The 15,478-nt window shown below is 37.9% G+C and overlaps 1 protein-coding gene across 1 annotated transcript; it reads left to right on the top strand.

The window, feature by feature from the left end:
* Window positions 1-354: 354 nt before the first annotated feature.
* ALDH7A1 (aldehyde dehydrogenase 7 family member A1) lies at window positions 355-15,204 on the top strand. Its single transcript, XM_017728318.1, has 16 exons — window positions 355-462; window positions 2,114-2,194; window positions 4,483-4,606; window positions 5,226-5,358; window positions 5,975-6,019; window positions 6,351-6,428; window positions 7,327-7,424; window positions 8,405-8,446; window positions 10,028-10,122; window positions 10,985-11,069; window positions 11,360-11,466; window positions 12,200-12,316; window positions 12,762-12,859; window positions 13,025-13,098; window positions 13,864-13,939; window positions 14,706-15,204. Exons 3-16 carry the CDS (start codon window positions 4,495-4,497, stop codon window positions 14,758-14,760), a joined length of 1,215 nt encoding a protein of 404 aa, XP_017583807.1. The 5' UTR covers window positions 355-462; window positions 2,114-2,194; window positions 4,483-4,494; the 3' UTR covers window positions 14,761-15,204.
* Window positions 15,205-15,478: the final 274 nt, after the last annotated feature.

Below are 15,478 nucleotides of genomic sequence, written 5' to 3'. Positions count from 1 at the left end.
TATTGTATAAACCTACTCCTTTTGTGTATTAGGACGCAACTAGCCCTTGATGCCCAGTGAGGCTGATGGAGTAGGATGTATATATATGTGTGTGCGTGTGTGTATATATACAAACATGTATAAAACCATTATTTTATATGGAACTTCCTCTAACATGAAAATGGTGGTTTGTTGTCTTGTTTTTTTTTTATTTAGGCAGCACATGTTCTTTTCATTGACAGTGACTTCAAACAACTTGTCATTCGGGCCAAATTGTGTCAGGATACAAACATCCTGTAAAAGTGGTGTCCTGTAGTGCAAGTACTCTATAAAAATGTCTTGAGTTGGATGCAGCTTTTTTGTGGCATTTCTGTTGGGGTTTTGATTTTCCTAACTTTGACGTGCTTCTTCATGTAGGGTAATTTGGAGGATTATGAAGAAACAGTAAAGAAGGCTAAAGAGGCATGGAAGGTCTGGGCTGATGTAAGTTAATGGAGACTTTCCTTTTATTACAGACCTCTGGCAGAGCCAGGCTATTAAATTCCCCTGTCTGGGGGAGGTGTAAAAATATGTTCATACTGTGTGAGGTGCTCTAAAGCAAAAATCTGCAATAGAGACCTCAAGAAACAAACCCAGACAGTTTGTGTGTGGTACCATTGGGGTACAAAGATGAGGACATGGACTTGTGGGATAAGTTTGTTTTGAAAACCCTGGCAGAGTTACCGAGGCGTGTGCCTGTGAGCTGTTCCCAACAGGTCTGGTGAAGTTCAGAAACCTTGTAGCAAGTAAACTATCCCTATGCATGTTTCACTTCCTGTCACCGCCTGCTTTCTTCTGGGAGAATTCTGTGGAGTATTTGGATGTGTAACATGTATTGATCATCTTGTTCTCATGGCATGAGGAAGACTGCTAGTTATGAATGTGGGGTTTTTTTGTTCACCCACTGACTTGATATGTCACAGGACAACTGTGTTGTTCAAAAGCGTTAGTATTATGTTGTGTATAGTAGCTAAGCTATTTTTCCTTAGCTGGCTGTAGTTCCTGGTGCAGCTGCACCAGCTGTGTCCAGCCAGCACCCACTCTGTTGATGGCTGTGCCAGGCTTGGTTCTTACAGCTATCTGGTGTTTCTTTGGTAGAACCTGAAACCTGGATTTTGAGAGCATTTTTGAAAGCATTCTATGTTTTAGCCATCAAAGTAGTTTGCCTTGTCTGAAGACAACAAAGTTTAGGACAAACACAACAGCTTTCTCAGGATATGTTAGTACATGTACTTTTGTTACAGTTTGTGAGTCTAATGTTGGTGACTTGTAACATTTTTGGTAATAATCTGAAAGCAATCCAACACATACAAAATCAACACATCAAATGTTTCTTGAAGAATTTTTCTCAAAGCTATTTGTTAATAATTTGTGAATTTTGTTGTTCGTAATGAGCTTACTTTACTTGTCTGTAAAGAGATATGCTTGCATGGTTTATGTATTTCTCCGCAGTCTTGTTTTTACAGAGAACTCCTGTTCTAATCCTGTAAATCCTGTTGCATATGGTTTGCAAATTGATCCTGGCTATTGATTATTATTTACCATACTGATACCACATTAAAAAAATCTATTAAGGGTTGGTATATGAGCTCAATATTTTCATGATTGAGGTTTCTGTGTGTCTTAATTTTTCTTTTAACAAACTAAATATCATACTGAAAGAAAGTATGAAAATGTGGCATTAAGTATGCTTCAAGGCTCAGAAACCAATAAATGCACTTCTATGAAAAAAGCTCATTTCTTGAGGTGTGCAGCTGGTTGTTTGGTGGCATTGCGGGTGAAGTAGATGAACAGAAGTAACAGAATTAACAATCTGAATGCTTCTGGCAATATTCAGTGGAACTGAAGCTTTGAACAGACAAAATGTGTGCAATGTTATCAGTCTCTGTGAGACAGAAAACAGTTTCTTGTAAAGCAGTGCACATGATAAAAATGAACAAGTAACAGCGTTAGTTTCCTTTATCTTGGGAAGATAAAGGAAAAAACACAGCAGTCAGTGATTGCTTAGTACAAGGACAGAAAACTAGCAGTATATATACAGCAGAAGTTAGAGATGTTGAATCTCACATAGATTCTTCTGTTTTGTTTTGACTAGATCCCTGCACCTAAACGTGGAGAAATAGTGCGACAGATTGGTGATGCCCTGAGACAAAAAATCAAAGTTCTAGGAAGCTTGGTAAGGTATTTTCAGAAGTAGCTTAAATTTTTTGGCTGGGGGGGAGTGGGGAATGAGGGTAAGGGTTGTTTCAAAACTGGTTTTTTTTCAGTGATACTAACAGTTTTCTCTGCAATACTAACCTTGGTAATGGTTAAATAATTGCTGTTAGTTCTGTTAGCTTGCCTAATTAAGTTTTCATTTTGAAAAGAAGGAAAAAATTTTAAAAAGTATTATGTCATGGAAACAGCTTGAAGCTGTATGAGGGGAGAGTTCGGTTAGTTATTAAGAAAAGGTTCTTCACCCAGAGGGTGGTTGGGCATTGAACAGGCTCCCCAGAGAAGTGGTCACAGCAGCAGCCTGATAGAGTTCAAGAAGTGTTTGGGCAATGCTCTCAGGCACATGATGGTGATGGTGCTGGGCCAGGAGCTGGACTTGATGATCCCTATGGGTCCCTTCCAGCTCAGGACATTCTATGATTCTGTGATTCTATGAAATGACAATATATAATAGGAAAAGAAAAATTAATTTATTATGGGCCTGTCTGGGAGGAGTGGTGCAACTGTTGCCCTGCTATTTTCTCTCTTGTCTGTCAGATAGGGCATTTTCTAATACTAAAAGTATCCTGAAAAAGACCTTCTTTTAATACAGAGCTCTTAACCTTGAGCTCTTTCTCATGATCTGCAGGAATTTGCCAAGTGACATGTGGAAACATGAGGCTTCTGAAGTTGAGATGGTCTTAATGAGATGATCTTGCAGTGCTGTGCAAGGCTGAAGGACCCCTCCTTTAAAACTCTTGCTAGTTGCTAGGGAAGAAAAGGAGACAAGTGGGGAACTTCCACTTTCTTTATACAGGGCTTGCCTGTCTGTTCAGAAACAGCTGTCAGTGAATAACTCCATGTGTAGTCAAGCCCATATTGTTAACCTTCAAAACTTTGTTCTGCTGTTTCCCTTGATGTTGTTTCCTCAGCACAGTTTTTGTGGTGGAGTTAGAGTGCTAACGTGCTCCTGTATTCAAAAACAGTACAGTTCCCCTGGTGAGTGTGGACAGATAGAAGTTTGCTCTATATTCCTTGACCAAAACTTAAGGCTTCTTGCCACATTTTCTTAGTTTTCCCAAATAGATAATATGTCTGTTCAGCTCTGCTAGGATTGAAGAGGAACTTCAGGGTGAAAGAAGTGCAGTAAGTATTCAAGTTTTAGGACCTTGCCTGGCTTAAGGATATGTAAATAGTAACTATGTAGAAACTCATCTTTCTCATACGCTGTAGGAAATTTCCAGCCTTGCCTTGCCATGCCCTGGTGAAGTATCCAGGTCTTTCTACTGCACTTACAGACCCACTGCTGTGTTTCTTAGTAAATATGTCTGATGCCCCTCTGTTTTTGGTCACAGATAGGGGCTGTTCCTTCTGTCTTGAGATGACCACAGGGGTCATAGAAATACAGTTAGTCATCTTTATGTTAACCTTCACGTGGAGAGAAGAATCCCATGGAAGTGCTTTGAACCTGATTCCTCATTTAACAGCCTTTTTAAAGTACAATCATCAGTGTAAAGTGGTAGGTGATATCTGCATGAAGGTCACACCTAGCTATCAGAGCATGTCTAGAAAATTGAGTGGAGATAAGTAAGTGATTTCTCAGTTCCTAAATTTTCTCACTTTTGGGTGAAGATATCTTCAAATACCAGCTTATTCTCGATATATTTCAACTGAGTAAGTCTAACATATTTTTAAGAGAAGGATGTAGTTTATGATTGACTTCAGGAAAAAAAAATTGATCCTAAACATCCCAGATTACTAAAATACTAAACATGTGTACACATTTTCAGCAGTATCTGCAAACAAAATCTCTCAAATTCACTGTGAGATGTTGTAAAATGAGTAGTTTGCTTATGAAAGAGTAGCCCTTTTCTTTTGCTGGAGCAGAGTAATCCCGCTTTTCCCAACTTGTTCCTTGCCTGGCCCACAATGTAGGCAAGCGTGCTGAAGTAAATCCAAGGTTTTGTTGATCTAAACATATGAATCTCATTAGTGTTGGACACTCCTTCCAGCAGTTTTTTTTTAAATTTTTCTCTATTCATTTGTTTCCTTTTCTAATTTCTTCCTGTTGTATTGGAATGTGGCCCTTGTCCAGTTGTCCATTGTGTTGTTTCTTTAAGTTGTGAGTAAGTGGGAAGATTTTCTGATGAAAAAATGTGTGGTAAAATCTTACTTGGTGAGTAGAAACACCTGACATTAGTGGGATACAAAATATATTTGGGATCCAAGGGATTTTTGTAAAAAAAATTGTCATAATATGAATTTTTTCAGGTCTCTTTGGAAATGGGAAAGATTTTTGTCGAGGGTGTTGGGGAAGTGCAGGAGTATGTTGATGTCTGTGACTACGCTGTTGGTTTGTCCCGAATGATTGGTGGACCTATTTTGCCTTCAGAAAGTAAGTATGTGTGTTATTTTTTCGCTTTTGTTTGTGTTTTTTTTTGTTGTTGTTGTTTCTTTTTTTTTTCTTAAAGAAATGAAGATATGGAGGTGTAACTTAAATATATGGTCTGGTAGTGCAGCAAGATCTCTGTTCTGTGTGTCATTTAGGGAGATTTAGGAATAGATGTGGTGGGCAGTAGTGCCAGCTAATGAAGTAAAGAATAAAGTGACAGATAAGCAGGTCAGTCCATCCATTTTCTCTGTTCTTTGAAGCATTAGGTTGTCTTTGATTTCTTTATTGATGAAAGGTGGTAGAGGAAAGTATGTAAAGGGTTTGGAAGTGTACTTAAAAAGGAGAGACCTCTTTGTCAGTTGTTGATTAGCACACAGTCATCATTATGTTAACTGAATAGCTAAAATAATAAAACTTTATGTTGTGAGGTCACTAGGTTTTTGCACAATCTAGCTAACCTTGATCCAGGTAAGCTGCAGAGCACAAATAATACAGCTCTTCACAAGCTAATGCTGTGGTGGACTGAAGAGTGGTGCTAGGTTTCTTGCTTATGTATTTTCCCTTTATAAAAAAGCCTCAACATGAAATGGCTGAATGCATTCTCTTGTGGCTTTGCTTTCAGGACCTGGCCATGCCCTTATAGAGCAGTGGAATCCCGTTGGGTTAGTAGGAGTCATCACAGCCTTCAACTTCCCCGTGGCAGTTTATGGGTGGAACAGTGCAATTGCAATGATTTGTGGAAATGCTTGCCTCTGGTAAGATCTGGCTCTCCAGCCAGCTAACAGTATTTTTAAATTAGAGAGCTATTAACTCAGGCATGAAATTGCTGTTGAGTATCAGGTGTTTCGGGATATTTGATTCTGTCTAATGTGGGCTTAAATTCTCTTTATTTTTAGGTCTGTTTGTAGTCTGAGCGTTTTTTTTTTTTTATTTTGTGGTAACCTCTTTTTTGAGGTACTAAGGTACAGATGCATCCAGGACTTAGCCAATGGCCTGTGAATAAAGAACCCAGGTTGAGAGCTTGCAACAGTGGTAGTTAATATATTCAGAGTTGATACAGCTAAGGTTAAAAATTTAAATAAGTAGCTTTACTTTTTCTCCCATCTCCTGCTTTGCTTTCATCTACCTGCTTCGCTCTAATGTCTGGCCTAGCCCTTGTCCACATGGATTTCAGTAGAAGTTCTGAATGCTCAGCTGCAGAAGGAAATGCTTGAGTTCCTGTCTTCATTTGTACCTGAAAACGAGCCTAATCAAAGTGTGCTGTAGATCAGAGACCATAAAAGTTGCTTATTTGAATTATTTCTTATTCTTAAAGAATTGGAAAGAATAAGAAGATAATGTAACCCTTTTTTCTTTTTCTTTTCTTTTTAGGAAGGGTGCTCCTACAACATCCCTTGTTAGTGTTGCTGTTACAAAGTGAGTTCTGGTTTCCTTGATCTTCATCTCAATAAAAAGGAGAACTTCTCCAAAGAATAAATTTCATAGTGATACTTACTTTAGGTTTATTGTTACTCTATATCAGCATTTTAAATACTTATTCTGCATTACCAGTAACATTTATTTTAAAATACTAAATAAAAGTAGGCTCCTTAAAATAGGTAATTACTAAGTCTTGTGATCGAATATTAACGCCTGAGAACAATTAAACCAAATCACTACTACCCCAAAACCTCCAGCCAGTTCTAATGGTTCATTCCCTATTTGCACCTGCCAGAAATCTTTAACATTTTTACATCTTTGATTCCAGGATAATTGCCAAAGTCTTGGAGGATAACAAGTTGCCTGGAGCAATCTGCTCTCTGGTTTGTGGTGGAGCAGACATCGGGTAGGTAACATTTCTTGTGTTTTGTGAACCTTTATAGGAGGTAAGGTATATTCTTTGAGATACTTCTCATAAAGTTATTCTGGTGTCTAGGAGTTCCCAGTACATGCACACGTTGCCATGATTTTTATCAGCTGGTCTGAAACTCTGGCCCTGTGCTAAATATACTACGTATGTCTACTTGCTGGTGTGAGATCAGCAGCTAACAAAGAACTTATCAGATACTTAATGAAGAGACATGACTATGTTAATATTGTACCTCTGCATATGCTCACACCCAAGGAATACAGCTGATATTAAAGTCCCCCTACCATGTTATTGAGAGTTTTCAGTGTATAGTGCATTAGCCTTTTAGATTAGTTGTGGAAAAGAATAATTCCCCTTTTCTGAGCTCATGCAGGACTCTGCACTTGCTCATAGATGTATACATCTTGTACAGCTTGGAAGCTGTACAATCCAAATCACTTAGTTGGATTTTTACAATGTGGAAATTCCCAGTACAAACACACATTCAAATATATCTTTTGAGCATTTTAAGAGAAAGCAAAACATGTGGCAAGCATTAAAAAAAGTCATAGATTTGCATATTTTCTTATGGATCATAACAATTGGAGCTAGTCTCACAATATACTTTAGACTGAGTTTCAGTATTACTACAGAAATACTGAAATTACTACAAAATGCTTTTTTTGGCCTGAAAAAGTATAGAGAAACAGCCTTGTTCCTCTTTTCTGGCCAAGAAGCAGCTTTCCTGCCATTAGCTCAGTCACCTGATGTTTCAAAGAAGTGGCTCTGGCTTTAAGGATCTCCCTGGCTGAAGCTGATGTATGTGGAAGGTGCAAGCTGCTTTTCTGTCCGCATGTCTTTTGTTGACCACAGTGCTTTGTGTCCCATTGTGCAGGACAGCAATGGCAAGAGATGAGAGGATGGACCTCTTGTCCTTCACTGGCAGCACAAAAGTGGGCAAGCAAGTAGCGCTTATGGTTCAGGAGAGATTTGGTGAGTGTGTGGGTTCTTCTCTGTTTCTTTCCATGTTGGGTGAAGGCAGTGGTGCCCCATAAGATTTTAAAGTAACAGTTTGTTTCAGCTGTGCTATCTCTTTTTTGTTTTGGATAAATGGGAGTTTGAAACTGCTCAGAGATACAGATGGCATTTTTCAGTTACTTCTATTACAACTCAGATTTTTTTTCCATGTTACCCACAAATCCATAGTCCTAAATTAATTTGGGGGGGGGGGTGTGGTGGTGTTCATTAGTGTTTGATTGTATGGAGATTGTCAGGGTGAACAACCAGAGCTTATGATCTTTTTGCAGTGTGAATAGAGTACATGAATGAATTCGCCCTCACCTTTTACTCCTGATAAATACAGTAGAAAAGTGATTTTTGAGGTGCTGTTTTTTTATTACATATTTAAAAGTGTATAGGCAAGAATCTCAGCTGCTGGATTCTAACTTCTTAGTTTTAAGAAGAGCCCCTTGCAAACATGTTTTTTTCATTTTATACATTTGAAGTTCATATAAATGTGAAAAAGCCCCCCAGAAACCAGAACAGATAGCAAATATTCACGCAGATGTAGGTCAGGATTCTTTCCCTCAGATTGTAGATAAACAGTTGCCGGGGAAATGAATGAGCTTACTTAAATTTCATGTGCCTTTTGATCTTTGTAGGACCTTATTCTTTACCTATGTTGCACTGTTTATGCTGTAAATTTTTCCTGTTTTCATCTTTTCTTTCCAATGCTATTTTTTGCCTTTCTCTGGGCCATAACTGCTGTGCAGGTATCTTCACAACATGTGATAAGATGTAGTATTTGGTGTAATTTTCTGCTTTGGCAAGAGTTGACTGTGGTCTCTAAAATCTTTTGTTTATCTGGAAAAGTACGTTTAATGAAGCTTAGCTCTAGTTAAAGGTGACCTCACTGACTGAGGTGCATTCAATACATGTGTGCATGGCATGACTTATTTTGTCTTTTTCATTAGGTCGAAGCCTGCTGGAACTGGGAGGAAACAATGCCATTATTGGTAATATGCACTGTAGAAATTTAGTCCCATAGATGATATTTGGAAGTTAGTTTGCAAATATTTATAGCTAATTGTCCCTTTTTTCTGGCATGTTTGTTTGTTTTTCCCTGCCACACTGGACTTTTAAAAGTACATGTAGTACATATGGAATAGTAGAATGTTGTGGGCTTTTCTGTCTTTGGTATTGTGGAGGAGGTAGTGTTTTAAAATAAAATGTGAGAGTCCAAGGTCTTCTAAGTAATCAGTGTTGAAGAGGAGAACAGAATGAGAGAAGCAGTAAGCTTCAGTAATGGGTTGTGGAGAATGCTAAACTAAGTAAGCTTGATTTTAGGATAGTTCTAGTTGTAGAATCATTAAGTTTTGAAAAGACCTCTAAGATTGACTCTTAAGTCTTAACCCAGCAGTAGCATATTTACCACTAAACCATGTCCCCAAGTGCCACATCCACATACCTTCTGAGTACTTCCATGGATGGTGACTCCACCATTTCCCTGGGCAGCTTGTTCCAATGCCTGACTGCACTTTTATATGTAATCTCGTGAGCACTATACTTCGAGGGTTTTAGAGTAAAAGTAGATATATATGAAGTCTAAGATACTTATGATACTTGAAAGAAAAGCACGCAGGCATTTATTTCAGTAGCGCATTTTTCAGGTTTAAGTTCTTTAGGGTATGATCCAGTTCCTAGATGAACAACATAAATACTACAAAGCTGAGCAACATGGTGGAAAGAATATATAATTTTGATAAATATGTAAATTGCTGTCCTCTTATGCAGTTGCCTTTTGTTTCACCTTTCTCATATTCTGGACAAATGTGCTTTTTACGTATATTTCATCTACTCTTTTGAAAATCACATTAGAGCAGGTCCTTCTTTTTCCCTATGCTGCTTTGTAGCCAGTAGTATAAACTTGTTTTATGCTTTGGAAGTGGTTTCTTTTTTCATATCAAAGTCCTACTTTGCCTGGAATTGACTTTGAACAATTGCATAATCATTGTTTGGTTGGACTTTGTCCCAAACTTAATAGTAGTTTTGGATGCTTAAAGAGACTTTTGTGGGGCTGGTTAAGCTCAGTGGTATTTTGGGAATCCTTTGAGCTTTATAAAACATCTCAATGTCTTCTAGCCAGATGAATTTGTTCAGCTCATTGTACATTTTATATTACTGTACACCTGTGTGTTTTAGCTATGCTTTCTGGAAGGCCACCTGGATATACTTTACAATTGCTACTTTATGCTGATAAACTTCTCAGTGAGAGATGGACAAGGTGGAGAAATGTCAAGAAGTTGTTTGTAGTTTCTTGAATTAAAAGGAAGCTGAAATTATTTGCAGACTCTTGCAGAAGGCTCTCTTCAGTAGCTCAAACCTACATTTATGTCTAATTGCATATGTCTAATTCCAGCTGCAGAGAAATAGTAGGAGCTTTAAGGTGTTTCTTTGTATCTTACCATGCTGTGCTAGTGCAACTTTTCCTAATGCTTCTTGACCAACTTGTCAGTTTCTAATATTGTTTAGCATCTTAAGTGTTGTGAATGGCCTGTTTACTTCAGTAACATGATCATGTTTTAATTTTTTTTAAGTGTTTGAAGATGCAGATCTGAACCTAGTCATCCCATCTGCTCTATTTGCTGCTGTGGGAACAGCAGGCCAGAGGTGCACAACTGCTAGAAGGCTGGTGAGTAAATAAATGTGTATTGTCTGGTTTGGGTAGCTCTGAATTTTATCTTAATTCCAAATAGGCTCAGAAAATGCCTAACAATTCCTAATATTGTGAAGAGCAACAAATAATATTTGAAACACATTTTTGTTTTGTGAAAAATAAGTATGGTGGAAAAATAAGAACATAGTTTCAGTCCAGTATAATTCTAGCTCTAAAGAGTTTGTTTGTATGTATTTCTAAATATACTAAAAGCCAGGAGAATGCTACTTGGCATACAGAAATTTCTCTCTGTTTTCATTGCCAGAGCTTTGCTTGTGACTGCTGCAAATTTTGGTGCAGTGTTTATATTTCAGCAAAGCAAGGGGGTGTGTGTTGCCTACTTTGTTAGTAATTCTTAACCAATCATTTTCAACAAGTTTAACGGTGTTAGAGTGTCAGCCAGTGTCTGTATAGTCTTTTCAGAGTTGGGTTGACTGGGTAAATATTAGCCAAAATGGATGTGGGTTAATTGATTTGGGTGTATTGGAAGGGCAGTGATTCCTCAAACTGTAGCAATAAAATTTCTTGAATGTTCTAGAACACTAAACTGAAATGTTTACAGAGCACATCGATAACACTGATCTGAGATGGGGTAAAATTAAAACAGATTTTTGTTTCTTGGCTTGTTTTAAATCTTCATGGTGAAGATTTTACATCTTCATTTTCTGGTGTTGCTGCTGTTTGGAGGCCAAGGCCTCTGTCTCTTTTTAACTTTGGGATTTGCTGAATAGGAACAGCACTATTTCTATTCTTCATTCAGCCCCCTTCAAAGTGCAGTAGTACCTCAGGAATAGTTGCATAGACTGCGCTGTCTTACAACTTTCTTACCACATTTTAGTTTCTCCATGAAAGCATCCATGATGAGGTGGTGGCAAAGCTTGCCAAGGCCTATGCCCAGGTCCGCATCGGTGATCCATGGGATTGTAAGTAGCTATTTCCAAATCATGGGTTTAGGAAACAAGTTGCTGTTGGTTTCTTTCTGTTTAAATTCTGATGGGATTATACATCCAAACTATCTAATTTTAGCACTTTACCAGGGGGTGGAAATAGCTGTTTTTATTTAGAATACAAACTCTGAAAGGAAGATGAAGAATCTGGCTAATACTGCTTATCCTGGACAGATTAAACAGTTAGTCCCAAGACGTCGTGATAGGAATATTGGCAAACATATGCAGTTTTGCTGAAAGTATGCTTCTGAATCTTTTGTTTTTAGCTGACACTCTGTATGGGCCTCTTCATACTAAAGAAGCAGTGAAAATGTTCCTTGATGCAGTAGAACAAGCAAAACAACAGGGAGGCTCTGTGGTCTGTGGTGGAAAGGTAACTTAACTTTTATTTTCCCTGCTACATTTTGTGCTCTAGGAAAAAAAAATACAATAACATGATGACTAAGGCCAAGCTTGTATGTCAGTTTGTCCTGTCAGCCACTACAGGATGGTAGTTTAGTCAGACTGAGACAGTTTGAATTGGAATCCTGTCTTCAGGGTAAAGGCAGTTCTACTTGGAGGCTACTCTCTCCTCCAAGAAATGGTTAAGAGCTTTTGGCTGTTTCTTACACCACTCCCCAGTTGCAAGCAATAGTGAAAATAAAAACAGCAATTTAAATGGTAAATGTCAAACATGTAACAAAGGAAAATTGCAGTTCTGTCCCTCACAATATCAAACTTGAGGAAATACTGGAGATTCAAGACAACTACTTGTGCATCTTCATCATACAGGATGTTTAATTTACATTGACTTGTCATTCTGGGACTTCTTGTCTTTCATTGGCAACTTTTTTATACCTTTAAAATTCTATAAGTAGCTTACAAGTAGGAGAAAGGAAGTTTCATCTGCTAGACTTTACAATTTGATTACATCCTTAGTAGATATAAGTTATGCTTCTGTATTTTAAATACTTAAATAAATAAAATTTAAGTTACTCAGACTACCTGGCCTTCTGTTTCTGATTGCTCAGCTGTAGTAGTCAGACCATGATGGATTCCTTTCCTACACTAGTACCAAGCTGGATGCTGACTGGAACTTACTTAGTTATTTTTTATGTATTTTGAAGGTTATAAACCGCCCTGGAAACTATGTTGAACCAACCATTGTGACTGGCCTTCCTCATAACGCGCCCATTGTCCACACTGAGACATTTGCTCCCATACTGTATGTGCTGAAATTTAAGGTAAAATAACAGTGGGGAAACAGGTGTCAAGGATGGTAACAGTAGAGTCACGAGAGAGATCTCAGATGTGTGTGTCATATCCGTGCAATTGTCCCAGCACTTCAAGAAGTGGTAGCTCTTATTCTGCACTGTGACATATCCACTGTTCACCTTGCTGTGTGGCTGCATTTATGCGAAGAGCACTGGAGTTAAGATGAGAATCTGTACAGGAATAGATTTCTATTGTTAGTGTTCATTGTTGATACTGATTGTATCTGTTCAAAAGCAGACTGTGTTTTGTGCAGCAGTGGAAGTATTGCTGACGTGGTACATGTGTATTTGCCCACTGCCATTCTGGACATTTGCATTATGGCTGTGGCATGTTGGGTTTTTTCTCACAGTGCTTCTTTGTAACTGCTTTGCTTTGGATAGCCACGTCTTAACCATTGACACATGCTCCCTTTAGGAGGAAGAGGAGGTTTTTGCCTGGAATAATGAAGTAAAACAAGGTCTTTCCAGCAGTATCTTTACCAAGGATTTGGGAAGGATTTTCCGCTGGCTCGGGTATAATTTAAATTACTTTTATACTTTCCTGAGGCATAAGATCACAGTCTTTCATGTCCTTCGTAAAACTATGCATAATGCTCGTTGAGCATTTTATAGCCCTCATTTTAGGAAGAGAGCCTTTCCTGATCCTAAGGAGGAATTGTGTCTTACCTTTGTTTATAGGCCAAAGGGATCTGACTGTGGCATTGTGAATGTTAACATCCCAACCAGTGGAGCTGAGATAGGAGGTGCTTTTGGTATGTTACTTGTGCTTTTTTCAGGTCTCCTTTTTCAAGGTTTAGTCATTTAAATGACTAAATGTGAAGAAATCAATGAATTTAATTTTGAATCATACTGCTTTAGCAGAGAATGGATATTGATTAGAGGTAGTTGGGTTTAAACTTATAAAAATACCTGTATTTGGTTTTTAAAAGTTGCACATGTTATTTCCTTTCCTCCCCTCCATCAAAGGAATGTAACTCAGAGTTATATTCTGGAGGTGTTTAAAGATATAACCAGGTGGAAAACTGTTTAAAACAGTTTTAATTTAAACAATCTTGAGCAATTTTTTGTATATTTGCAGGTTTATATAAGATGTACAGTGTATAGTATTTTTGTGAGAAAGTCTTTAAATGAACATTTTTGCCTTTATTTCTCCTTTTTGTGTATACTTAAGGAAGTGAGGGGGTAGAAGAAGAAGTATTTACATTACCATTTAAACACTACAAGAACCAGCACATTCTTGTACTCTTGTCTCATGTTAAGACAAAATGTTTTTCAAACAAAGTCCTTGGGTGCCAGCATGATGCGACTTTGAACTCCAGGCAGATATTTTTTTGCATCAAGCATGAGGAGAGTGCTAGCTCTGTGTGTTGTATGGGGTGGTAATTTAGTTCAGATATAGGACAAGGGTAAAGGAACAGTTTTTCCCATGTATTTTTATTAAAATGTCTTACCTCCTGGATTTAGTCCAGATTCCCATGTCAAAAAATAGGTTTTAATTTATAACGTTTTTGCTACAGGTGGTGAAAAGCACACTGGTGGGGGAAGAGAATCTGGAAGTGATTCATGGAAACTTTATATGAGACGATCTACTTGGTAAGACAGACCAAATAAATTTATATTACAGATGAACTTCCAAAAGTTCAAAATATATGAATCCTTGACTACAAGGCTACTATCTTTACTGAATGTGAGATAATCATCTATAAGTGTAATTGCCTTTTCTTCACATTCATAGTAGAAGATTTGGAGGGTTTTTATAAAGATCTTTTCTTAACTTTCCAAAGGAAAAAAAATAAGGTGGTTTTGGGTTCTTTCCCCTCCTTTTTCTTGATTTTAAACTCATCTGAAAAATTACTGAAACTTGTCAGGAAATACACTAAGTTGCTACTACAGTGAGGGGACCATGAGGGCACCACTACTGCCTCTGGTAGGTGATTGAGCTGAATTGGTTATCTCTCCAGAAATCTGACAGCTCATAGTGGATGACCATTAGTATCCTCTGCTGACTTCCATAGCCTTTACCTGTGCTGTCTTTGCTTTCCATCCAAAGGCTTATGAACATGAGAAATCCCACCTTGATTTTTCTATCTGGATGTTTTCCTAGTAAGAAATTAAATAGATGAAGAGAAAGAAGATTCACCATAAAGGAAGAGATAATAGAAAATGTGGTTTTTCTCTGTACATGGTTACTATGTTGAAAACAGGAGTTAAGTTAGTTCGTAATTTTAAATAGGCAAACTGCTTTTGAGAAGTCTTTTATTTAGATGTGACAGGAATCAGAAGCTTGTATGTAGGAAGTGGACTGCATAATCTGTCTCAGTGATTAAGTGTGGTCTCTAAATTCATGTTTCTCTTTCAGTACAATCAACTACAGCAAAGATTTGCCTTTGGCTCAAGGAATCAAGTTTCAGTAACAACCTTATGAATGGCTGTGCTACGAACCGTCCTGGTGTTTCAGAATCAAGCAGCTCCTAAGCATTATGGGGATAAAAATTAATTATATGAAACCAATTCTGTCAGAAAATCAGCCACTCTTAAATTGCTTCGCTTTCTATGTATGTATTTACTAATTTAGTCCTCAAATGAGAAGTATGTGGTCTTTGGGAAGAAGGGAGGGTGATTAAAACTCACAGGCTTGGATTCAGGTGGCCTGGATAACCTGTTGCCTTAACACTGTGTTTCAGTACCAACACTGCCTCTATTCCCTCCCCACTTTTTTGCTAATATTTCTAGCTATGAGGTCTGTGTTTCAAACTGTGTGCCAAGTTTCCTGCAGGTAACTGGTGCTGTGGGGGATATTTGGGCTGCAGTACAGGGCTAATTTTCAATGCATAAATAAAAGTACATTTTGTGAGATATCTTGGGCTTCTCATTTATTTTATTCAGGAGATTTTGACCACACATGTTGGGAGATAGAGGTTTACTGTAGTGTCTTGGAATAGGCTTTTAACACTTGAAGGGATTACAGCCAATTCAGGTTGTCACAGCTCTTGTGATACCCTACAACCAAACTGGCTAGAGATGAGAACTGGAGATGCAGTCAGAGGACATACTTTTCCAGGGAAAAGGCATATTGTTTTCTTGCATTTCACCTCAAATGGGAATTTCTTTTGGCCACTGGAGACTACAGGC

The sequence above is a fragment of the Corvus brachyrhynchos genome, unplaced genomic scaffold, assembly GCF_000691975.1.
Source record: "Corvus brachyrhynchos isolate BGI_N302 unplaced genomic scaffold, ASM69197v1 scaffold90, whole genome shotgun sequence".
Classification (NCBI taxonomy): domain Eukaryota; kingdom Metazoa; phylum Chordata; class Aves; order Passeriformes; family Corvidae; genus Corvus; species Corvus brachyrhynchos.
The sequence above is the reverse complement of the archived record's forward strand: the minus strand, read 5'-3'. Positions and strand labels throughout refer to the sequence as shown.